This window comes from Centrocercus urophasianus, unplaced genomic scaffold, assembly GCF_019232065.1.
Source record: "Centrocercus urophasianus isolate 14NV4802_14NV808 unplaced genomic scaffold, USGS_Curo_1.0 seq_24, whole genome shotgun sequence".
In the NCBI taxonomy this organism is placed as follows: domain Eukaryota; kingdom Metazoa; phylum Chordata; class Aves; order Galliformes; family Phasianidae; genus Centrocercus; species Centrocercus urophasianus.
Window position 1 is genome coordinate 13549401 of NW_024884800.1, and position 25939 is coordinate 13575339.

General features: G+C 39.8%; 1 protein-coding gene across 6 annotated transcripts in view; it reads left to right on the top strand.

The window, feature by feature from the left end:
• ACSL4 (acyl-CoA synthetase long chain family member 4) overlaps positions 1-25040 on the top strand; it is a 34537-nt gene extending 9497 nt beyond the window's left edge. For 2 of the 6 annotated variants that reach the window (XM_042824947.1, XM_042824948.1), the window contains exons 2-17: positions 28-86; positions 8457-8503; positions 10664-11180; positions 11468-11645; positions 12903-13012; positions 13105-13243; positions 13860-14010; positions 15161-15284; positions 16086-16157; positions 18116-18255; positions 19196-19368; positions 19545-19619; positions 19852-20043; positions 20589-20703; positions 21336-21493; positions 22979-25040. In XM_042824947.1, the coding sequence (XP_042680881.1) occupies positions 10830-11180; positions 11468-11645; positions 12903-13012; positions 13105-13243; positions 13860-14010; positions 15161-15284; positions 16086-16157; positions 18116-18255; positions 19196-19368; positions 19545-19619; positions 19852-20043; positions 20589-20703; positions 21336-21493; positions 22979-23136 (2136 nt within the window). In that variant the 5' untranslated portion in view covers positions 28-86; positions 8457-8503; positions 10664-10829 and the 3' untranslated portion in view covers positions 23137-25040. The remainder of the gene's footprint in view (positions 1-27; positions 87-8456; positions 8504-10663; positions 11181-11467; positions 11646-12902; positions 13013-13104; positions 13244-13859; positions 14011-15160; positions 15285-16085; positions 16158-18115; positions 18256-19195; positions 19369-19544; positions 19620-19851; positions 20044-20588; positions 20704-21335; positions 21494-22978) is intronic. The other 4 variants (XM_042824951.1, XM_042824949.1, XM_042824950.1 and 1 more) reach the window with 4 other exon arrangements.
• Positions 25041-25939: the final 899 nt, after the last annotated feature.

Below are 25939 nucleotides of genomic sequence, written 5' to 3' on the forward strand. Positions count from 1 at the left end.
TCACTGTTTCATGCTTTTCTTTTTCAGATTTTCATGAATTTATCTGCCTGCTCATCTAGAAACATTGAACTGCAGTTGCATTAAAGGTAAAGACTGAATTGTTTTTTGTGTGCCAGAGAGCAGACTGATGGTAACAGGGGAACGGGCACTTAACTAACCAAAATCCTGAAACACTGAGCTTTGTCCAAGTACTGATAAACTCAGAGCAGAGACTCTATTTTTGATGGAGAAAATTCTAACACAGTATTTCTTTCTGAGTATTTCTGCATTTGATAGCACATAAAACTCTGGGGTTTTTTTTGCTAGCAGTAAATTGCTTCTGTGATACACTGTGTCATATTAAGGATTTTTCTCTCACTTTTTCAGAAGAAAAACATTCCTAAAAATAAGCTGAAAGAATTGTCAGTAGTGTCAGTTTCCTCCCCTTGCTTCTTCAAAAATTAAGCCTAAGACTGTATTACAGTCCCTTTAGCTTAGGGCTGTACAAATAGTTTCATACTTTTATAGTTGCTGTTGTTACTCCTGTCCGATTCATTTTTAAAGCGATCCAGTTACCTAAATATCAAGTCATGCCATCAAGCCTTTTTTATTTTAGATTTGTGGTCTATTGCAAATAGCGACTCAGACCCTTTTTTACATCTACTGAGCCAGCAGGGCTTGAGCAAGGTCTTTCAGGAAGCTATGGAGCTGTGCTGGCACTTGGCTGTCCCAGGCTAACAAGTTATGCTGAGGGGTAGAATGTGCTAGTGCAGGTGAATGGTGTGATCCTATGGCCACGCACCTCCCTGGCAGCGCTGGCTTGCTCTGTTCTGTCTCTGCTTTGAGCACGTGGTGCTTGACCCAGTCCTGTAAGTATGTCCTCTGCTGAATCACAAAAGCTACTTGGATATTTGGGACTAAGAGCGTCCAAAGCTGCCTGCCTCTGAAATTGTACATGTTGAACAGGCATGCTAATGTCTGTAAGATGTTGTTATGCCTTTTAAAAGATGGCCTGTGTGTGTGACCAACTTTTTAATAAAGTCAAGCAAAATACCAATAACACCAAAACCCCTCACAGTTTAAAACTGTCAGGGTCTTTTTTCCTTTTTAATTTTTATTGTTACACTTTCTAAGAACTGTGATAGTTTCTACCTTACTTTCCTGTCTTGGTAAAAACTCTTGTGTTTGGAGCACTTCGGTTTTGTTGCTCTTCTGGTGGTTTCAGAGCGATTGAGCAAAACAGTGTTCAAAGCTGTTAAATCTAAAAACTTGAACCTGCATATTACTTTATAAGATAAAATATATTGAAATATGTTTGGTCATCAAGCAACTGTTACAATACAGTTAGTCGGTAAGACTGCCTTACTTGGTAGAAAATGCCACCACCAATGTTACACCCCCTGCTGACGTGTAAAACCCACAACTTCTTTGACTAAACTGGTGTATGTTCCATTTATTGTTTAAGTACAGCTCATCTCCAGACTACGCCCCCAGATCTTCCATATGTAAGAATAAATTCTTGAGTTGCAAATAACTCTATTAGAAGAAATGTACCCTAATGATCTGCCTGTCACAAAGCACAGCATGGAAGTAGCAGAAAGCAAACTCAATAGCAAAACACTGAGAATAAAAGCAGTGAAAATTACTGTGTGAAGCTCTGTCTTAGCTAAATCTTTCTCTGTGAATTCTAGCAGTGGATGTAAAGGTGAAGGAAATGTAAATATGAATCTAGGTATGTCTGACTAGGAAGTGGGTTCACCATGTACCAATCAATACACTATGCTAAAATTTTGCTAAAATTAAGACCACGGTAAAATTCAATTCCTTAAACAGACAGAGGACATCACCAATTTTTTTCACTGAGAAATACTGTGCAAAACATTACAACATGCTTGCTCCCAAGGCTCTCAGTCCATTTTCATTAGAAGCTTAACTAGTTGCACAACGAGAATAAAATGCAAAATAGAGATGGCTTATTCTTGAAACCTCAGGGGCTTCCATCTCAAAAGGCCATGGGTGGGAACACTTTTCTTAGATGCATTTTTAAGTACACTCCCAGTCATCTGTGTATCAGAACATCTGCATGGAGAGAGTTTCTTCAAACTGCAAATAAACTACAGCCTGATTTCCTGAAGTAATACGGAATGCTATGTAGAACCTCTGTCTTAAACTGCACAACAGTTGCTGTTGGTGAGACATTCAGAAAGAATATAATCTGTCAGGGTAACGACAGTGAAAAGGAGAAGCTGTTGCAGTGTGGTGTTGTGTATGGGTTTCAGTGGAGTGTGGGAGGTTGATTTCCCTGCAATCCTTCACTAGGGCATTGAAGATGGGATTCTGATCTGTCCTTACGCTGCAAGTTTGGCTGCCAGACCGGACTTGAGTTCGCTTTGGCATTTTAATGTTTGAGTTGCTCCATTCACAAAAAGGTTATTAGAGAGCAATGCTGATCCATTTCAGGAAATGTATAAATGTAGGAAGTAGCTGTCAACAACCAGCTTGCCTCTGTTCACATTACTAAGCTTTTGTCAAGCGAATGTATCAGCTGAATCATATTTAAAAAAAGAAAAAGAATGATTCGATTCACTTTCTCCTAACTTCTGTTCTTACATAGAAATAGATTCATATTCCTACTGTATTTTGTATTGGGAAATGCTGCTTTACTTGATATTTTTCTAGTGCATTACCACAGGAGCACATACAATTTCTTACAGGTCGTGCTGCCCAGGTGTTAGCTAACATACCAAATGTGGGGCCACCAAGCAAGCATTAATAATTAATTTGTACTATCAATAATGATTTCTCTGTCGGAAGCAAGATAGTAGTTAGGAAGTACAAATGTAACTTGTGTTTGTGCAGTAACACCCCACCACACGTTCGTTGCTATTACAGAAACAAGAACACTGTAGAACACCATATATTACTTGAAAATACAGCAAAACTGAGTTCTTAACTTTTCCTTATTTAAAAAAAAACAGCTCTGAATGAATTCTCACTTTGTTATGGGTGTTCCCACCCTTAACAAAAGCAAAATCAGCCTGGCCCCTCAGTGCTGTGTGAGGGGACCTGGCGGTGTAGTTCCAGGAGCCACCTGAAGGAAGTCACCTGTGGGAGTGAGGCTGGGCCCTTCTGATGCCAAGTACAACAGCTTGACTTAACAGTGTGCCAGTTTTCTGATACCCATACTCCGTACAAAACAGTGGGAATGTCATCAAGTGCAGTGTGGAGTTTCATTTGTGCTTTTGCACTGTTTTACTTCTCCCTTTTCCAGCCCAAGCGTCTTTCTTTGGCCTGCAGTCAGCGTCTTCAATCACGTTTTCAAGTTAGAATCACCCTTGAACATGGGAGTTCTGGTTATAAAAATTAGACTTTAATGTTTCCTTGTAGTTCCATATTTTACACAACTGCAGAAACAGCCTGTGATGCAGATCCCTACAGAATAGTATGGATGTTCAGTGTTTTTGTACCTGCTTCATCAGCGACGCTGGGCAATTCAACAAGGCTGAAGAAAGCAGTTGATCTCCTAAAAAAAGAGGACGTCTTCCAAAAGTTTGACTTGCCTGTACTCAAAGGAGACATGAATTTCATTTGGTGAAGGAAGCAGGAAAACTTTTTATTTTTGTAATTTATGAAGCTGGTTTTAATAAGAATTATTAGATTACTTGAGTAGGGTTATAGAATTTCTCAAGGGCAGTGTTTGTGTTTTTGCCTGAAGGTTCTGGCAAGAAGCCGACAGACAATGTGGAAAATAGCCATTTTTGTTTGTGATCAAACTGTTCTGATCTTCTAGACCACGTAATCCAGCAATTTTTGGACAGTCTACCACTTCTATGTTGTTGCAAAGCAATTTAGTGCTGTAAACAAAACAACAACAAACCAAAGATAAATTGCACCAGTTGGGTCCTTGGGCCTTGTAAGTCACAGCCTTTCTATTGCAAAGTGATGGTGTAGCAAAGCACAGATTCAGGACTGGCTGCTCTGTGCATTCTCTTACATCAACTGTTTATAAAGCTTTAGGAGAACTTCCATTGCCACACTCCTCTGAAATTTGTCCTCGGTCATACTGCTTGCCTTTCTGTGTGCTTGTTTTCAGAAGCTGGGCGAAATGCTACCATTGCACAGCTCTGCTGCTGAAACACAGGAGTACGAGTAACATTTGCCATCATGCCTGAGCTTGGGTGTACATTCGGATGTTTAAATCAGGCTGAAATGCTTCTTTAGGAGTACAGAGTGTGTGCTTTCATTTTTGTTTTCAATTTTTGTACCCTTTAGACAGGGTATGTTTTGTAGATGTTAGAGGAGTTTTGAGGTAATATCAGTAATTTTTGAGTGTTTACTGTTTTCCATCCTCTTCTGAAATACCAATTGTTCAAGCCAGCAAGCCATACCACGTTCACTTCCCTTGGCAAGAATGCCAACAAAACCAAAGGTTGCCTTTCCATCTTTAACCACACACACACACACAAAAATTGCTTTAACTTCAGTTAAACTGAGTGCTGGCACACACAGTACAGCAGAATATAAAGTGGACTGACTCAAAGCCTCATATGCTGGATCAGGTTGTGATGGATCAGGTTGCAGCATGACCAGTACAGGCTGAGAGCAGCAGTGTAAGGAAGCGCTGGAGTGAATGAGCCAAGGGATTTACAGTGCAGCTTCTGGGTAGAATTGAATGAGGCAGAAGGAACAGAGGTAGGCCTAGAGGAAATACTTTCCTAATTCAGTGTGTGCTCAGTGGACGGTTCTCAGTTGTGAAATCACGTCTCAACCTTTTATGTTCTCTGCCTTTGGGGCACACAAACAAGTCTTATCCTTTCATTAAATATTTGCTTGCTGTCCTGTAAAGATTAGGAGAGACAGTTTCACACCAGTCTGTGAGATAATTCGGAAATACAGGGTAAGCTCAGCTGGTCTGGCTTCTGCTACAGCAATGCTGGAAGTCCTGCTGATAGGTGTCTGCCAGCTGACTCTTACAGATTGATTTGAATTTTTTTGATTGATGTTCAGTGTATGGAGGTCCTGAGGCACTAAAACAATAATGATTTTTTTTCTTGACACTAAAAATAAATGTGAACTTTGCTTAGTTACTAAGTAAATCATTGCATTCACTGCTTGTTTCTTCTCCCAGGCAGCAGTAAGAGAAGCAAAACTTCCTAATACTACATTTATTCTTGCTATTTCAAATATGTATGTCGCTCTGAAAGTAATGCCTCCTATTTATTCCCATGGAAACTACAAGAGATACAAACAGCACAAAAACGCCACTTGATAGAACAAATTCTCAGCTGCAAAACTTTGTTTTCCAACATAGCCACCACCATTAGCTGAGCACCTTTGCCAGCAATGAACAAACACCTGCACGCCTTGCTCATCAAAGTCTGCACTAGCGGAGGTGCCTCTGTGCCACTGTGCTCACAGCCATTGTTTGGTCCCCATAAATGTTCTGCAAGTGCTGATGACTGGCAGCAGGTGCCATGTTTTCCATATGGAGGAATTCAGTTCCACCCTTTTGCTTCATCCTCACTTCCATGTCAGACACCATTGTGTCAGGCTGTCCCTCTGCCGCCCTCTGTCACACAACAGAATGGGATGGGATATTGGCAGGAAGGCTCAGCCTCTGTGCTGTACCACCACCATCTGCCTCTGACACTGTGGGCCAACGTCATAAAATAGGAGGCGTTATTTTCAGAACAGGCCTTTTGGAATGCATATGTTTAAACAGGGACTCCAAACTCGTGTCAGGATCCCCTCTGTCTGACTTCCCCCTCTCCCTGGTTGTTCAGACACAGGTGCTTATATTTGCACTGTACAGACAAAGCAAGAGCTCTTGAAAACTCTCAGACTTGGAGCTGCATTGCATTTACAAAGCACGGAAGTACGTCAGACACCTGCTGGCGTTGCTCTGGAGCCTTTCACTGCCCCCTGACGTACAAAATTATGTAAGAGGAAAATATGTAGAAATGTGACTGTGAAAGGGAACAAAATTTGGACCTTGTGTACTTTTTTCCACTGTGAAAAACTTGCGGTAATATTGGCAGTGTTTGCTTTTATAAATAAAAAAAAAGCAACACCAATATGATGTAAACACTGAATCATTTCCCTTCGTTTTTCTTCCTTCATCCTTTCTAAGTCCAAAAAAGTTGTAGTTAGTCCAAAGATTCTGATGGCTCTTACTTGGAAATATTCTCTCCTCCTCGTGTGTGACATGGATATGTATGGAAAATCAAAAACTGTAGTGAGCTGAGTGTGCACTGCTTGTGTGCTGTGTTCAGCTTGCTGCTGTGTTCTGCCAATGCTGTATTTCTCAGGCTTTCTGTAGTTTCTTTTTTTTTTTTTGTATAGGCTCTGAGTTCCAGTACTGAAATGAAGATATTGATTAAATTCCCTTCCAGAGATGGGTCGTAATTAATAACTGATGCATTTATTCAGCTCAGTTTGGTTGGTTGGTTGTTGTTTTTTTTCAGTGTGTGTTATAAATGTAAGTTATAAATGCTCGCTGTGCTTTCCAGACAGCTTACATCTGCCTGAATGCTACAGACATTCCAGCAACAGTTGTTATTTGCTCAAAATGGATTGTTTTGGAAGGTTTTGGTACTCCCTGAAAGGAGTCAACCTATGCTAAGGCCAGAATCGTGTCTGCATTTGAAGTGGAGCTCAGTCATAGGAAAACTGGGATTTCCTCTGGTGTTTTTAAACTAAACAACTTCTTGTGGTGCAGATCCCAGTTCTCTGTGGGTTTGGTAAATCAGAATCTGCCCTTTTCCTGTCAGCATTCTTACTAGAACACTTTCCTAACTTAATGAAAAAGCATTTAAGAAGTTACAGTGAATGTTCTATGTGGATTGGTAGAAGTATGTTTTCTTCACATGATGATATTATTTGGTTTGATCCCTCTCAAACTCTTTAACATGAGAGGGAGAAAATAAATGCTGTTAGTCATGTACTTTCAGTGTTAAACCTTTATGGGGTTTGGGGTTTGGATAATTAAAGCTTTTCCTAATGAAGGTAATAATTTGCTGCCTTACTGGAATTAATCTGCCCTGGATGAAGTTTCTAACCACAGGTACTTTAGGCTTTGAGTTGCACTCAGAAGCTGTTGTAGTGCAACTGCTGGAAAACCTGATTCTGTGCTGTTCATACATTTAAAGGGAGAGAAGATAAAGGCATTTCCCATCAAGGTCTTCTCTCTGTTCCTCCCCCCTTTTGTCCTTATGTGGTCTCATAATTTTCTATGGCTTTTTTTTTTTTTGGTATATATTAAAAAAAAAATAGTTGCTACTTGTTCCTTTTATTTTCAGTTAAATGCATGAAAAAATATGGAAGGAACAGTGTCCCATCTGTTCAGGAACCTGTCCTCTGATTTCAAACCTTGCTCCATGGCCCTGGCTGCAGGACAAGAACAAAGAGTTGCATGTTGTCTGTTCTCAGCACTGTTCTGCAGCATTTAATTGAAAATACCAATTACAACTAATGTGCATCTCTTTGGTCCAGCACAGAACTCAGCGTTGGTGCTTGTGTGAGCATTCACTCAGTTGTTTCTCCATAGCAAACCTGAACTTCCCAAGTCTGTAAACACCCAGCATGTACTAATAGCAAGGAGGATGTGACCCCATGGATGATACGTATGCTGTAACATAACGTTGTAAATGTTAAATGAACTCTAGTCTACAGAGATACCATCTCAAATTGGATAAAAGAAACTTACTCACTAAAGGAAAATCCTTTGGAAATGCTGAAAACACGGCTATCCAAAAGAGAAACTGTGTCTGCTTTTGATTTGGTTTGTTTTCTTAGACTTTCTTACTCATGCCTGACACACACTTACTGTTATTGCTTGGAATGTGATTTCCTACATCAAGATCTGGAAGTTCTGCAGTTTCCAAAGTAGATAGATTAGCTTCCAAACATTCTAGTTACATTGCACAATTAAGTGGAATAATAAATTTTGTATGTCAGTATAAAATGTTACGTATTCTAAATATCCTAGTATTCTAGAATAGCTTTACTTTAACATGCTTTCTTTGCTTTGGGAGCAAAGCTCACTGACAAGATAGCTATTAGGCTGTGGTGGCAGGCAGCATTTGGTGTGCCTTGTGGGTATCTGTGATTGTGCATCAGTGTGGATGTTACATCCCTCTCTCCCTTTCTCTCAGAGACTAATTTAACTTTAAAAAAGACACTGAAGGCCAGTGTAATCTGAATCACTGTGTTTGGCTTCTAACCATGTGGGTTTGGTGTCTAGCTACGTTTGTAATTTCAGTAGTTTTGTCCTGTTATGGATTGTATTTCAAATATGATATTTACTGGGCTTGAGTATAAGATGGTCTCAATTCATATGCTATTCTTCTTCAGGAGCATTAGGGCAGAGATTCTGAAACCAGCAGAGGAAAGAATGCTTTCCTCACATCTTTCTCTCTGCAGGGCAAAAAATACCCGCCCTAAAATATACGTCCTTTTTATTTTCTGTTTGAACATAGATCTAACTGACATCAAATAACACTTGGACCTTGCTGCCAGATATCTTGTAAGTATACGTATGTGCATATAGGTGTACATGCGTGCGTGTGCATGTATCTGTTTTTATAACAACATCCTCAAAGGGAAAAGTAACGTTTTTCTTCTTTGCACTTAGCAAGTTTTTCCATTCAATTGCTGTTAAGAATTGCAACTGATTTATGTCAGAATAGAAGCATTTTAAATTACTACGGTGAGAACAGAGTAGCTAAGTTCTCAGTTTATAAACACTTCTAAAAGTATTTGAAACTATCTGAAATTTCAGGATGAAAGTAATGAACCTTTAATGTTTGCTTATGTGACCTTTAACATAACTGCCTGCAAGCATACGAAGTGTGTTTGTACATGCAATTAATGCGGATGTTAAGAGTGATTTCAGGGGGGTATCATCTCAGAATGCAACCTTCTTTCCCATTCAGACCCTTTAGTCATTATTTTATTATTTCAGGCAGATGTTCTGATGAGGTTTCTGTGTAAGTCTTAGCAGTATGGGTGGCCTTTGTTTTATGTCCAAGTTCAACTGCATCTTTCGGAGCACTGAATTAACTGGGATGAGAACATCAAGCAAGATTTGTGATATAAACCACTGACCTTCATTTTAGAGAACTGGTGCTTGCAGGGGAAGTGGAGTGATCTTTCTTCTGAGGCTTGTTTGCTGAGCAACTGACGATGGAGTTAACTAAAGCAGAACAGGGACATAAGCTTTGAAAAGAATGTAGAACTTTCTTTTAAGAAAAGATTCTTTCTGAACAAGTCTGAGCTTAGCTTACTACATGACACATTCAGTAGTCATTTCAGACTACAGGTTTAATTAAAAATGTAACAAGATGGTGATCGTGTTATTTGGAGTGTGCGAAGGTCTCTCAGTCTTACATTACATATTGTTGATATTGGCTACAGCGCAGCTGCGAACATTGGGAGTCTTATTAAAAACCAACAGCCTATTAATAGATCTCTGTTGTGCTGTCAGTAGCAGCTGTCTTGTTTAACCTGAAACGTTAATTGAAGCCTCCCTCACCTGGGGTGGCAATCACGTTAAGAAAGATACACTTTGGGGTGTGCCTACATTCTTTCAATGCTTGATGGAGCCCTGAAAATTTCCCTAGTCCTGTACATTTTGTTTATCAGATGTCGTCCATCAAAGACTGAGCTTTCCTATAAGCTAGTCAGCATTGCTCCCTCGTGTCTGAGGTACTGTGGTTTTGTCAGGGCTCCTTTGCCTTTCACGTTCCCTGTTCTGTGCATTCTTTGTGCTGTGTTTGCATGCTGTGTTTGCATGTTGTCCAGGTGAAGATAAGCAGCTGTGTCATCTGTGTGCCAGCACAACCAGTTACAGACAAGTGGGGTGGCCACCACTGTGGTTTGTGAGGTGGTTTTGTTCTTCTCCCTCTTTGGTCTTTGTTCGGGCCCAGTTCTCCTTAATGAAGAAAGGTTTCTGACAAAATCTTGCTAAATTGTGCTTCATCTTAAAATAGATTCCATTTTCCATACCTGGAGTTCTAAAATGCATATACTGAAATAGGGTGTGATTATTACTATTATTTTTTTAATTTTTGGAGGGATGGTTAAATAAGTGCAGTCCCTTTTTAGAAGTCTGACATTCATAGTCAAAAATTAATTGATAATACAGATGTTGGTGTGAAGTTAATAAAGCAATGTTGGGATATTGCATTGTTCTTATATTAGAACATGAAGGTTTTTGAGGACTCTGTATCAGAATACATTTTAATCTGAATGCAAGTTGATTTAACATCCTGAAAGGCAGTAAAGACACCTACTCTATCTTTCCACTGCAATACAAATATCTGGGGGGAAAACAGCTTGCCCTTTCCCATCGATACACAACTAGCATTACACAGGCAGTTTAAACGCAGTATTAAGATGTAAGAGAACAGACTTCATATTTACAGTGCTGAACTATTCCGACAGAGATGGGAGGGAAGTCTTTGAAAAGTAAATATTTGTGGATGGAACAAACAAGTATGGAAGAGTCAACCTCTTTAATCTCAGAGCAGATGCAACCACACGTATCAGTTAATTCAGTCTCCTTGGTCTTGATGCATTTGAGGTGAAATCTCAAAGGACTAGAACTAATGGTCTGACTGTAATACTAATTTAATTCTCTTTTTTTTTTTCCTGCTCTCTGCTTGGCTCTGGTCTTCACCCACAGGTGTCCACTGCTGGCTCTCAAAGGTTACTAAAATTTTAGCAGCTGCCTTGAAAGCGAGCTACCTAAGCTTCACTTACTGTTCTTCTCCCTGCACCACACTGCACTGCTGCTTTTGCTCTTGCCTGCTCAGAACGCACTAAGAGATTTTCTTTTCCAAATACCCACAATGAAACTTAGGCTAGAATTACGTGCCATTCTTTTGCTGCCTGTGTACGTGTTAATATCTGTGTACAGTATGCTTGTATTTATTCCGTGGTATTTTCTTACCAACGCTAAGAAGAAAAAGGCCATGGCAAAGCGTTTAAAAGCTAAGCCCATCTCGGACAAACCTGGAAGCCCCTACCGTTCTGTCACTCACCTTGACTCACTAGCAAACATAAACATTCCTGGAGCAGACACGCTGGACAAACTGTTTGACCACGCGTTAGCAAAGTTTGGGAAAAAGGACTGTCTTGGGACCAGAGAAATACTGAGTGAAGAAAATGAAATGCAACCGAATGGAAAAGTATTCAAAAAGGTACAGCTTACCATTTTGTACTTAGTTCTGATTTGGCTTTGAGCTCTTTTACATTCTGCCTCAACAGCAGAGGCAACATTAGAGATCTTCCTTAATCCTTTTTTGATTTAAAATGTGTGCTTTGTAGTAGTTAAAGAGTAACGCGCTAGGGGATGCACTAATTATTTTGCTACAAGAAAAATGGAAATGCTTGTTGTGTTGAGCACCAACTCACAAAAGCAGGAAAGAGCTGTACGAGTCGCCTGTCATCACAAGGGTGTTTTTTCTGTTATTGCCCCCTTCTCCAGTTAATCTTAGGAACCTACAGATGGCTGTCCTATGAAGAAGTGAATCAGAAAGTGAATCGCTTGGGGAGCGGGCTGATAGCCCTGGGACTGACCCCAAAGAGCACCGTTGTTATATTCTGTGAGACCCGAGCAGAATGGATGATCGCAGCCCTGACCTGCTTCAAGTACAACTTTCCTCGTGAGTGCTGAACTTGTGTACTTTGAATATATTTTAGAAGTTTCCAGTACTGCTTTGGCTGTTAAGAATGTGTCAGTCCTGACGCTGATGGTACAGGAATTAATTAGGCTTATTCTGTGTACCACCGGAGTTTTGAAGTTTCCAGTATATTCTGTACGTAGTAGAGATCACTACAGTTTACTTGCTCATACTTATGAGCCCAACCTTTGGGACTGTAGCAACATTTTAGATCTTAGTGTGACAGATAGGCAGAGTTACTCTTCAATTTTTTTAAGTACTGTGAGGACTCAGTAGTTGCATTTTTCCCACAGACTTTGGGATGGCTGTAGCATTTTCTGTCTATATTCTGACTTCTGTATCTGAAACATGAAATGGTTATTGGAAGAATCATAACCAAAATGAGATGCTAGGCCGAGGGGTTGGGTATTTTGGTAACATTGCCAAACTGCTCAAGTTCGTTACCATTATGTATGTGCTTTTTTTTTTTTTTATTTAAGCAGTCAGTATATTTAATCTGACTTGTTACATACAGCCTTCTCAGTGAAATAGGGAAGGTTGCTAGAGAATCATGTAACATTCCTTTTTTATCCTTTCTACATGATCACAACTTCACAGGAATATTAAGTTCTTTAATAGTCTTTGGAAGCTCAAATGTGAGGTACCAGTATGATACTGAAGGATTTTCCTCAACAGAAAAGGTGGACTCCTCAGAGCCTGTGAGGCACTCAGTAGCATTACTGTCACCTGTCAGGATTAAAAAATAATCCCTCACCACAAAAGCAGTCTGATTTCTTAGTGTGATCTCTGCCCTGCCCCGGCAGTAAATGCATGGGAACAAGAAAGCAGCTGGCACAGAGGCTGAAAGCTGGCACTCAGCTGGAAGTGCACAGCAGGAACAGTGGCTGGTGCCCTGCAGTGTGAGTGTCAGCTCCCTGCAACATCCTGACGCACAGCGCTCAGAGGAAGAACACATTCTCAGCTGCTTACTGTGCAACTGCTTCGTGTGTTCTCATTGAGTTTTAGCAGATCTTTTTGTTTTGATGATTTCTTCTTCCATATAACTGTCCTCATTCCTGTGATCTCTTGTAGAATTCAATTCTGATTTGGGAAGATTAGAAGCTGCTTTGTTTCCTAATTAAAAAAAAATTCCCATTGAGCTCATTCCCTCCACAATGCATTGCAGTGTGCTAAAGCAAGAGCTTTTGCATTTGTTCTTGCTTTAACTTCTGTGTTCATTCCCTCTCTTTGATACAACAGTTGTTACCTTGTATGCTACGCTGGGTGAAGAGGCGGTAACCTATGGCCTCAATGAATGTGGAGCATCGTATCTGATCACCAGCGCAGAACTTCTCGAGAGCAAACTTAAGGTAACTTGGCTTCAGCTTCACCTGCTTTCAAGCAAACCTGCAGTAATTTTACAGCACAGTCATTTGCTAACAATTTTCTTTCTGTTCTGTAGGCTACACTGCCACAGATCTCCTGTCTCAAACATATAATTTATGTGGACAATAAGACTATCAATAAATCTGAATACTCTGACAATGTTGAGATTCATAATATGCAGACAGTGGAGGAGCTGGGAGCCAAACCAGAAAACGGTAAGTGAATCACTTCAGAGGAGTGACCAAGCAATATGAAACCAGGCCTGATCAAAGATGTTGGGTAGCAGAAAAAAGTAAATGTGCCAAGTCTCAAACACAAGGGAAGTGGCAGATGGCCAGTTCATCCTCTGCCCCTTTAAATGAGTGGATAATTTGTTAGATCTCTATTTATTGTCCTGTACCTTTGTTTACATTTCAGGTATTTCGGGATAAAACTTAAAATTCAGTTTCTAAAATACAACCAGAATAAGACTCTGCCTTTATTTTGGGAAGTGAAGTAGAATCTGGTTCAGTGTTCTATTTTCTGCTTATCTTGCCTTTATTCACCTTATTTTCTCTATTTTTCCTAAGAGAAGAAAAGCACTTGAAGGTATTTTTGCTTGTTAACTTGGAAACATCTTTTTATTTGAGCCAAGCTGAGACTGGAAAACAGCTTGGACAATTGGGATAACTATTACATAACCTTACTACAGTGGACAGCCTGCAGCAACTGTAACATCTTCAAGGAAGGAGAAAATCCAACCTTGATCATCCTTTTTCCTTACCTCAGTGCTCTGCACCTAGCCAGGAAGTAGGTTTTGAACTAATGCAACTTTTCTCTTGCATTTTGTAGCAAGCATTCAGCCAAGCAGACCTGTCCCCACAGACCTGGCTCTGGTAATGTACACCAGTGGCTCTACTGGGAGACCTAAAGGAGTGATGATGCAGCACAAGAACTTGATAGCCGGAATGACAGGACAGTGTGAGAGAATTCCTGGGCTGGGGTAAGAAACACTTTGTTGCCAAGCGCTGGGGGATAAAACAGAACCTCTAGAAGTGTGTAAGTTTATGGAGAATCTGTTGCAGGCACCAGCTATTAGCAAGTTCCTTCATTTTATTGTGAGCCAACTAATCGTTGATTTATATGAAATGCACGTTGTGTTTGTGATCTCACCCTGTTCTTTGCAAAGTATGCCCTAGATGTTGTCCCACGTGCTTTTTCTGCTCTACGATTGCTTTTTTCCCTCACCTTTAGCTAGAGGTCTGGGATGGATTTTGCACTCTTCTATGCATTAGAAAAAATCACCAGATGGAGAAATTACTCACCTAGTCAAATTTGGGGAAGTTTTTTGCTAGATGTTTTCAGTCAGCTAGAATCACTTTAGGAAATATACCTAAACATATACCTCTTTCATTCAACTAGAGAGACTCCTGCTGGATGGATAATACACGTACTGCTGAGTCTGCTCCAGTATTCTGCACTGAAATGAGCAGAGAAATAATGAATTGTTTTGATGATAGTACAGCCATCTGCAAACTCCCTCACTAATATTCTAAGAAAATGTTTTGTGAATGTGGATGTGTCTTTGTCACTGCATTCACAAATGCAGCTACAATAACCTGCAATACATCTTTGTATGGTAGGATATAAGAGCCATTCTGACCTGACGTTGGAAGTTTCTGTATAGGTAGCAGCTCTAAGTTTATTCTTGAGAAATCTCTGCATTCCCTGATAGAATCCTCTGTTACATCAGTGATCAGCTCTCCACTAATCTGTTTGAGAAGGAAATGCTATGATGACTTAAGGATTTGAATCGTATTGGTGATAATGTAAAAACAGTGATTTCATCCTTAATTTGGCACCTGGGATGAAATCTCCCATAAGGAGAAGAAACCTGCAATGGAGCACTGAGGAAACTTGAGCTTCCTAGAAAACAAGGCAAATCCTATAATTCATACTGGTTTCAGAGAGGTAAGATTTTTACTGATTCAGTTTATAAACTGATTTATAATCACACCCCTCTTGCATGCAGAGGAGAAAGTATGTGTGACCTGAGTCTCCAGAAACACAGCTAAACACACCACAAAAAAAGTGAGGCAGTATTTCAGTGCACTCGTGCATCACTGTTCATTAGATAATCTTTTCTTTACTAGGCCCAAGGATACTTACATTGGTTATTTGCCCCTGGCCCATGTATTGGAACTGACAGCAGAAATTTCTTGCATCACTTACGGCTGCAGGATTGGATATTCCTCTCCACTTACACTGTCAGATCAGGTGAGGGGCGGGCGGAAAGCAAAAGCAAATTTAAGCTTTCACAGTCTAAGTTCTTGATTAGCTGTTCTCTTCCTTTAAAGAAGTGCTGATACATGTGATACACTTAAATGAGATTTTTTTCAGAAAATGATGCAAATAAACATTCCTGGTGGAGCTACAGAAGCAGGTCATACTATACAAAATATTATTTAAGCTTTTGCTTTTACGATTCTTAGGAAATCTAAAAGAAAACCTAATAAATGTGTATAACGTTATCTAGAGAAAATCAGGATGTGAACAGCTATTAAAACACCAACTGTACATAGAACCCCATAAAGTGATTTTAAGTTCTTAGTCTCGGTTTGAGTTCTTTAGTCCATTATTGCAGCTCTTCTGTTCAGCTTTTTGCCTTTGTGCAAATTAAGCTAGGGAAGAATGCTTCTGTGCATTTTGCTGGTAACTGAGAAATGGCATCAGATTTTAAAACAAACAAAGAACAACCCACCATTAATAACAAAAACATGCCACAAAATACTTCTGGAGGAATACAGAGGGATTGCAAGTACAAGAAAGAAAACAAAAAGTTACACAAGGTGGACTTGCTTTACACAGCTGGGCTTGCAAAATATCTGATGTTTTGGTTGAAGTTCTTGTTAATCACTACATTTTTCAATCACAGTGGAAAAAAAAGTATTTTAAGCAGGAAGCGTTATTTAGAGGGACGGGAAAATTACATGACAGCATATCTTCTCTTTTTCGGTCCTTTTCAGAAGAGCTGCTTGGTTTTCATCTTCATAAACTATCATTTTTTCTGTCTTACAGTCAAGTAAGATTAAGAAGGGAAGCAAAGGAGACTGCACTGTACTTAAGCCTACACTGATGGCAGCTGTGCCTGTAAGTATGCAGATATTTGAAGCAAAACCAGTGCTTTCTAAGTCATTCATGCTAGCAGGTGTATTTAAGAACTTTTCTGTTTTTGTATAAGAAACTGTTACTAATAGGCAAGAAAGCAAAACAGAAATTCCAGTTATCATTGCTTGAGTTCGAGAACTTATGCTGCAAATGAGCACAGGTACCACATGGTAAAATGTCTCCTGTTCTTGGAGTAAGTAGGGCAGCTTAGTCTCCTCTTGTAAGAAAAGCTAATTGGGACACCATAAATACTGTTTCTATAGCTTATGTTAGCTTTCTGGTGATCAAGCTTCTCTATACACAAGGTCATGGAAGACCAAAACAAAACAAACCCCACCTAAACGAAACAAAACAACAAAAATCAGACATATCTGCTGCTTTCTGCTGAAGAAAAACCTTCACATGCCTTGGAACATGTGTTGTTCCATGACTGTGTTTACCTCTTTCATGATTCTATCCATATGGCTCAGAAGACCAGAAGCATCAGCTTCTGCTACATTGAAGGGTGTGATAGAAGGAGGAGGGTTTGGTTTCATCTAGTAATAGCAAGTTTTGATTGATCTGAGATTCTGTTGTTCTGCAGCCTCTTTTGTGAATAGCCAGGAGCTTTAAAATCAATTACTAACTTGAATTTTTTGTTTTTAAAATAGAAATAATGTACAGAGGTATTTTTCTTAGTAGTCCACTGAGTGATAACCAATAACATACACCCCCCTTTTTTAAAATAGCTATTTAAACTATTTCTTAGGGAATGCTCAACTCTTGACTGCTAGCAAAAGCAATGCTAATTTAAAATCTGGGCATAATCCACTTCTGGGAGCAATCTGCAAAAAGCATGTGCCAAAAAAAAAACATCCACACAGACACCTTCATACGAATTAACTGCAGAATGGTCAAACAGTGATAATGCTGACCCTCACTTAAGGTTCCACAGACTCACTATCACAAAGAAATTAGAGTAAAAAAAGAAATTGAAACTACTGATCCATTTTCAGTTGCTAGCATAGAGGACCTGGAGCCCAACAATCAGCAGCAAGGAGGAGAAACCTTCAGAACGCCGTGGGAAGAAAAATGCTTTGCTGCTTACCCACCATCCACCTCATAAATATTTCACTTGCTAAAAGTTTTATACTGTCATCAAAATATCATAACATCACTAGTGATGAAAGTTTATAAGGAATGTAACAGAGAGTAATTAATTACAGGCACAAATACATCTAAATATTTGATTCAGTTAGAATGTGCTCATAGTTCCTTCTGGCCTTTGTAATTCTGAATACCTTGTCACGCCACTGCAGGCTTTCCAAAAAGCTAAACCCAAATTCAAGGTTTTATAAATCAGTTTTTCATACTTTGGGTTCAGTGTTACTGATAATGTAAATAATAAAACCCAAGATTTGCAGCTGTGATTGATAGAGAAGAGATCTTAAGAGCAAAGGGTATGAAGTATTTTAAAACCAGATGTGGTGCTCAGAAAGCTGTTTGCAGAAATGCAGGTGGTATTGTAAATTGCTGCAATGCGTCTGGAGATCTAACATGGTTCTCAGCTATTTGCCCTTGACTTACACATCTGCCTAAGTTTGCTAAGCTAAGCTACGTACTTGAGGGCTCTTCCTCTCTAGTGATGCTGTTGGCAACATAAGCAAATAGAGAAAAGTCAGGATAAGTCCCTCATTTTTCTGCTGCACTTTTGACACTTCAGTTCACCCATTTCAAACAGCTCCAGGCTGCAATGATCTATAAATTGCCTAATTGATAACATATTAAAAGCATTAAAGTTAAGCATTGCCTAACCAATGATGCAGATATTTTCATCCATGCTGTGTTACTCATTTAAAAGGAAGAATAATAGTTGTTTTGGTTTTTTTTGATTATTATTTTTAGCATGGAATTTTACTCTTCATGGTAATTTTCCTTGCTCTTTTTTTAACACTTTATAGGAAATAATGGACAGAATTTATAAAAACGTCATGAGTAAAGTTCAGGAGATGAACTATATTCAGAGAACTCTGTTCAAGATAGGCTATGACTACAAACTGGAACAAATCAAAAGAGGATACGATGCACCTCTGTGTAACATGTAAGTATGATTCATGGCCCAACTGCACTTTTTTCATTGTGATTTGTCAAAGCAGGCTAAAAGAACAATCATCTAAGCTATCCAACATCAGACAATTCTATTGCAGCACGCAAACACGATCTAATGACTAAACTGAAATAAGCCAAGTTCTTGCAGGAAACGGAGGAGATATTTAATGGCAATTATTGAATCACAGACTGTGGGGAGGAACACCCAAGGATCACCGAGTCCAACCACTGGCTCCACACAGGACTCCCCAAACCCTACGTCTGAGGTCACTGTCCAAACACAACTCAAACTCCAGCAGCTTGGGGCTGTGCCCACTGTCCTGCACAGCTTGTTCTGTGCCCACCAACCTCTGGTGAAGAATCTTTTCCTAACACACAGCCTGACCCTCACCCAAAATGCACCCGCTGCTCAAGGGGAGGCCGCAGCAGTGCGGAGCAGGGCAGGACAATCCCTTCCCTTGCCTGGCTGGCAGCACTGGACCTGGTTGCACCTCCAGGTATGGTTGGCCCTTCTGGCTGCCAGGTCACACTGCTGGCTCAGATTTAACATGCTGCCAACAAGAGGCCCCCAGATCCTTTTGCGTGGGGCTGCTCTCCTGCCTAAGTATGACCGGTTTCCTGTAAGAGCAATTAGTTTAGGAGTGAGTGGTTTCCAGGATGAATGATTAATCTCCAGTAAGAATGACAAGATGACTAGTTAGTTTTCATTGGACTTCATTTTTGTTTATAGAATTGAAAACTTTATTTATGTAAGTTGTAGGAATTCTGCAGTCTCCAAGCATTAGACAAGAAGCTTTCAATTATCCCTGCTCTCCGCTAAAATCTGTGAACGTTATTTTTGAGGTTTTGCAGATAGGAAGGATTGCCTCATTCCTTTTCATAAAAGTGAGCTGAGGGACTGATCCTTAACATACATTTTTCCCTCTTTCCAGACTGTTGTTTAAAAAAGTAAAGGCACTGCTAGGAGGGAACATCCGCATGATGCTTTCCGGAGGAGCCCCACTCTCACCCCAAACACAAAGATTCATGAATATCTGTTTTTGCTGTCCCGTGGGCCAAGGCTATGGACTGACAGAAACATGTGGAGCTGGAACAATTACAGAAGGTAGTTAAAATACTTATGGGAGTATATTTTAAGAGTTTTTTAGAAGGTAAATTCAGAATAGCTGTATCTCTTAACTGCAGTAAAGTCACTTGAGATAAGCTGTTCTCAAAGATGTAGTTTGAGTTTATACTTCAAAATGAAAAAAATTTTGTGTTTTTCCTTGTTCTTTCCCTAAGTTGCTGATTATAGCACTGGAAGAGTTGGAGCTCCTCTTATTTGCTGTGAAATCAGATTGAGAGACTGGCAAGAAGGTAAGAGCATCTGATGCTTTGACTTCAGAGCAAGTAACCAAGTAATCTAACCAGTGCTTAGCTGGTTTCCTTGCCTATCTGCTTAGCTAGGTTGTAGTATATGAAGTAACTGTTCATCTTTGATAGCAGTCATTAGTTTGTGCGTGAACTTTAAGCTGAAGTATCAAAACATTTTCTTAGCAGCAGAATGAAAAATTTGAAAATAATTGTATGGGGATTTTTTTTTTTTCAGGGGGCTATACTAACAGAGACAAGCCTAATCCTAGAGGGGAAATTGTAATTGGTGGACCTAATGTCTCAATGGGTTATTTTAAAAATGAAGAAAAAACAGCAGAAGATTTCACCACTGATGAGAATGGTCAGAGATGGTTTTGTACCGGAGATATAGGAGAATTCCATCCAGATGGGTGTCTGCAGATCATAGGTTGGCCTCACTTCTTGCTTTCTCAAACTACCATAAGAACTTGCCTAGCCATAATTGTAAGGATGTGATTAGTCCTGTTGACTTTGACAGGGCCAAGATTACCTGCTTGCAAAATCCTAGCACTTTGCACAAGAAGACTTTTCCAGAAGTCTTCACAGCTATGAGAAAATTTTGGAAGCGATGCCATTCCCTGCTACATAATCACTATTTAATTCATGTGTGCTAATGAATAAATGTAACATCATTTTTTGGTATTTTATACAAAACTTAAAAATCAGAGTCTCCATCGCGTTCCTATAGGTTGCATGACAAGAAGCGTGACGCTATGTAAACTTCCTGGCAGAAGCCTTTATAAAGTTACAAGCATCCGTACATGCTGTTAGCATCTTTATAACTTGGTAAAATGCTTTACTCATTTTTATTCACTTTTACCTGGCATACCTCTAGATACATTTAGATCGGCTTTGCAAATGAGTCTGTGGAAACGTAGAAGTTTAAATGGAGCAAGCACATGGTGTTTTTTTTCTTCTTACCCCCCACTTCAGATCGTAAAAAAGACTTGGTAAAGCTACAGGCTGGGGAATACGTGTCTCTGGGCAAAGTAGAGGCAGCACTGAAGAACTGTTCATTGATTGATAATATCTGTGCTTATGCCAAAAGGTAAGAGTAGTATTAACTTTGTGTAAACCGAAATACAAGCTGTGACACTTCTATACTGACATAGTATGGTTTTCATTGAACAAAAGCCCCCACCAGAGCACGAGGTGTAAGTAGCATCTCTAAAGTAACACACATAGGCTCCAAGATTCCCTGAAACTGAAAAAAGTAACTTATGCTTTTCTGTTGGCATTTCCTCTATTGTAGTTCAGTCTAGTTTTGTCCCACCCTTAACAGGTATAATTTAGCACGTGCTTTGGCTTTCTGTCAGAATACGAAGGAAAATTCATCTAGACGTTCTGCACCAGAACTATATCTCTGAGTTTTGGAAGTAGCCAAATAGCCCAGGTGTCTCCTCCCCCCCTGCTTATACACACAGTGTGAAGGGAAGCTGCAGAGAACTAGTGAAACATATAGTTGGAAAGCTAGATTATGCTGTTGTTTCTTAGATCCTGAGCTTTGATAAGTCATCAGTTGTGAAAACCTTCAGTAAAAAAGGATTTTGTATGCAGGATTAACTGCATTTCAAGAAGCACTGTGGATCTGTGTATCTATAATCAAGCAAGCATTTTATCCTTGAAATTGAAGCTTCAACTGTTTTTTTTTCCCTTCCTTCTCTTGCTATCCTGTGGTAGTGACCAGTCTTATGTGATCAGTTTTGTGGTTCCCAATCAGAAGAAGCTGACGGCATTAGCTGAGCAGAAAGGTATAAGTGGAACCTGGGTTGAGATTTGTAACAATCCTACAATGGAAGCTGAAATCCTACGAGAAATTAAGGAGGTGGCAAACAAGAGTAAGTAAAATGCCAATCTCACAGCACTTACTAAGGCAAAAGTTTTCAGTTATCCCCACTGACTGCTTTCCTTCTTCCTGTTACCTCAGTCTACCAAAACTTAGAGGAGTTTTAACAGAAAGACCACGTCAAATTCATACCTCTTATTCCACGAATAGACATACTTTTTGGTCATCTTAACCACTTCCTCTTTATGTTATTTAAAAAAAAAAAAAAGCAAAGTTTTTTTTTCCAATTAACTTGTAAAGAAAGGCTGCATGTTTAACGCAGTGAACTTCCCTTCCAAACCTTTTGGATCTTAACAAGACATTTGCGGCATGAAAATTAGTTAAGCAAGACATTTCAAAGCTTTTTTCCATGCAGTGTTGTGTATTAGTGCTTAGAACAACTATGACCCTTATGTTTACAACAGCTTAATCCTACTGTCCTTGCTACAGAGATAAAAGTGATCCAAAACCTCATCCGTTCTTTATGGGGCCAAAAAACCCCCAAGCTAACTGGGATCAGGAACCTCTCTAAAGTGCTATGCACCTCTTACATGGAAACAATAAAACAGTGTAAGCATACACTAAGCACAAGCCTCTCAAAATTTGCCTTTTGAAACCAAGAAATTTAGAATGAAAGGCAGTATTAAATCTTCCCTAAAAATAAATGAAATTTTTTTTAGGGATTTGACTGAAGTATGAACGCTTTAATCTACATGATTCCATCATGAACTAAGTAAATAACATAAAGCATTGTTGTACAAAGTCACTGTCATACATTTTTTCCTTTCTAGACAATAGTCTCCCATGTAGATATAATTGCTTTGAAAGGTTTTTTCGAAAATCACCTTAAGGAGGCAGTTTTGTTTTTTAGCAGTACATACTGCACCTTTCCCAGGAGCAGACGTGTAACTGAACATGAGGAAGCAGGACGGTCCAATACCAGCTTGAAGCTGGAGACGAAGGAGCTCGTGGGCTCAGATGTCCCAGCTGTCCTACACTTGCTGCCACCTAGAGGCTGTGCTGCCACAAGTTGTGCCAGAAGCTCACAGAGAAGTCTCAGTGGGTGCTATTATAGGTCTGCACGCAGGGCCTGACAGCAAGGCCCGTGCAGTAGTGCACACGTGCAGGAGTTCCTGCCCTGTTCCTGGCGCAAGGGAGGCTCGCGGGCAATTATCCATCTCCCCCCTCACTCACCCCATAGCCTTGTGACAGCAGTCTTGCATCTTCATGGTACAAACTTACTTCTTTCAAGCTTTAGATTTTATACTCTCACATTCAATACAAGGTGTAAATACAGTATCTTACTAGAATATTTGCATGCTGTAGTACTGACACTGAGCTGTGGTACACAATTAAACTTGTGTACCGTCTTTTGGGTTACTTCATCAAGTAGGTCACTATATTATACATACTAGAATACTTGCCTTAGATGTGTAGTTAGCATGAATGTTTCATTTAACAGTGTTACTCACGCTGTTGTTTCTTGCTGTCCCTGCAGTGAAATTAGAGAGGTTTGAAATACCCATCAAAGTGCGGTTAAGCCCTGAACCGTGGACTCCAGAGACTGGGTTAGTAACAGATGCTTTCAAGTTGAAAAGGAAAGAACTGAAAAACCATTACCTCAACGACATCGAAAGAATGTATGGAGGCAAATAGGCTGAATTGACTAGACAGTTGTGCAGAGGGTTCTTTATCATGCCTTGACTTTGGATGTCCTTGTATACTGTAGGTATCACATGTATTCAGAAAATACACCAAATTGATGAATGTTTCTTATCTCTAAAGAGAGCAACAGGGAAGATCTTAAACTCTAAATTCCTACTTAACAGCAGAAAATATTGATGTGTTTTGGAGTTTCATGTGATTGTTTCCAGTTTTAAGACAGACACAATTATATGAAGCAGTATGGCCGGGTAATTTCATTATTCTTTCTCTACCATGTTCAGACTATTTGCAGTTTCTCTAATTCATTGTGAAGCCTGGCATGTAGGGAGAAAATAGGTACTTCAACTTCAACCTTCTCCATTTAAAAATAAAAAAGACCCTAGTCAAGAACATGCTAGAGATCACTAATAATGGACTGCTTAAAAATGGATGGATTCTTCCGCACATCAGTTATCTTCAATATTTACAGTGCCTATAAGAGAATATAAAATACACTTACCTTAAATACAGGTGAACTGAAAATCTTTCTAAAGAAAAGTTATTTGAAAACATCACTCAAGAGCATTGAGTCAACTGTCTCAAGCTCTACTCACCAAACACTTTTGTACTTGCCACCACATTTTAACTCCAGCAGAGCTTTCCACTGGGACATAGCTTGAAAGAAAACAAAGACTTGCCTTGCTGCAGGAGGTACTGATGAAAATGAACAGCTGAATGCAGAATGCAAAATCTGCATTCTGGCTGGCAGACAACAGCAAAATTGATGGGCAGTTGTCTCTGAACAGATTTGAAACTCAAAGGAGAATTTGTTCTTTTTCTTTTGGAGGTGGCATGGGGTTTTTATTTTAAAGGCACTGATCCTCTAGGCCTTTGCATACATGTGAGTAATGGTACAAGTTATTTCCATGTGGTTTACAGGATCAGGGTCTGAGTATCTGTAGTTACCTTATGGAAAGGGATTTCTGTTCACCTTTTAAAGTACAGCACCCAAAACAAAGCCAACCAGAAACCAATAGCAGTTTCTCTGTGTCTTGTTTTACTTAGACAAAGTACGCTGTGGCTGGGAAAACCTTTAAGGAACTAAAAAAAAGGGACAAATCACTATATAGAAATCCTTATTAAAAAGTGTTCTTATATTAACTGGAAATTGTAGGTGTGCTGAAATGGGAAGTTACAATTTAATAACTGTTTATCATTTTGTGTGCAGCATCCAGTACTGTGTTTCCTTTGACTTGCAGTAACTGAGCTCCCACGTCCCCGCTAGCTCTTCACACTTGAACCACAAACGCTGTAAAAAAGTGGAGACTCTTGATACTGTTCTACTTTGCACTTTTCTTAATCCTGTGTGTTGCGTTCATTTTGTACAGGTGTGGCTCAGCTGCTATATATTACAAATTCATTTTAAGTATTTATAGATTTCTTCTATTCCTAACGTGTTGTGTATATGATGGCTAAAAAGGAAAATTATTTGTTATTGTCACTGTACAGAAAGTAAAAGGTTCTGTGTGATGCTTCTCTTTAGCATACTGGCACATCTGTGGGTTCATGAAGGCAGGAATTACTTTCCCTTCCAGTTGCAGCTTTCCAAGTGACTCAGTTCTGGAGCTATGTTAGCAGCCTCCCATGTTTCAAACCAGTTGCTGTTGCATAACCTTTAGGCAGCCTGTTAGCATCACAGAAGTTAGATGTGTAAGAAAGTTACTCGCACTTGAGTCTGTCAGCAAGTTGTAAGATTTTCTTTTTTAAACCATGAATGTATTTATATGAAATGTATTTTATCTTGATTCCTGCTATCTTCTGTGTCTCGGCTGACTGAGAGTTGCTATTTTCAATGTATATATACACACACCACGCTGACATTTCAAGAACAGAATACAGTTGAAATGGTTAACCAAGTTTGTGTCTGGAGTGTTTTGCATGTTGTTTCCAGTTAATGGTCAGCACCTCCCATTCTCTTTGCAATGGAGCATACCGTAACAGCAGGGCTTAGCAGAAGCAGCAGCTCAGAAGAACGTACCTGAGGGTAAAAAAGAGCCCTGACGTAGCATGTGCTGCAAAAGGATTTGTTCAATCAGCTTCTCACGTATTTTTGGAGAAGGGGGGAAAAGTGAGGGAGGGATTACACTAGGCTTGCTTCAGTTGTAGCATGGAAGTGATTTGCAAATACAGTGCTTGCATTTGGGTAAGAGCTTCTACTAATTCTCAAATCCTTTTGTGACAGAGCTTGTAGAAAAGTAAGGAATGTAGCAAATGTGATTAGCCTCAGCTACACCTAACATCACCTCAGAGGGCCAAAGGAGCTGTCTCCAGGGGACAGGAAGGAGAAACAAAGTAAGCTTACATCAAGGGTCATTTAGGAGTCAAAGCAAAGAACATTTTGAAAATAAACCCAGAGCTTTAAATTAATTCCTTATTAAATACTGAACTAGTTGCTCAGAATCACCACCACTTAAAGTCTCTACAGCATCAGAGTCAAAGGTTTAAATGAACACCTTTCAGGGATGGCTTTAGCACAGGACCTCAGGTAAGAGCTGGAGGAGAGATCTGCTTCCTGTACAAGTGCAGCAGGTGCCCTTAATTGGTTTAGCATAAACAGGGAAAGTGATGGCCATTCCCTTAAGAGCAGGTTAAGTGGTGTTTAGGCAGCCCAGGCAAGCCAACACACAGAGCCCCAGTTCCCATCAAAGGCTTCCTGAGCTGCATGCATGGCACAGGACACATTCTGAGACCACGGGTCATCAGTTCTGGCAGAACCAAACCAACACCTCCCCACCTCCTGGAATGATTGTTTCTG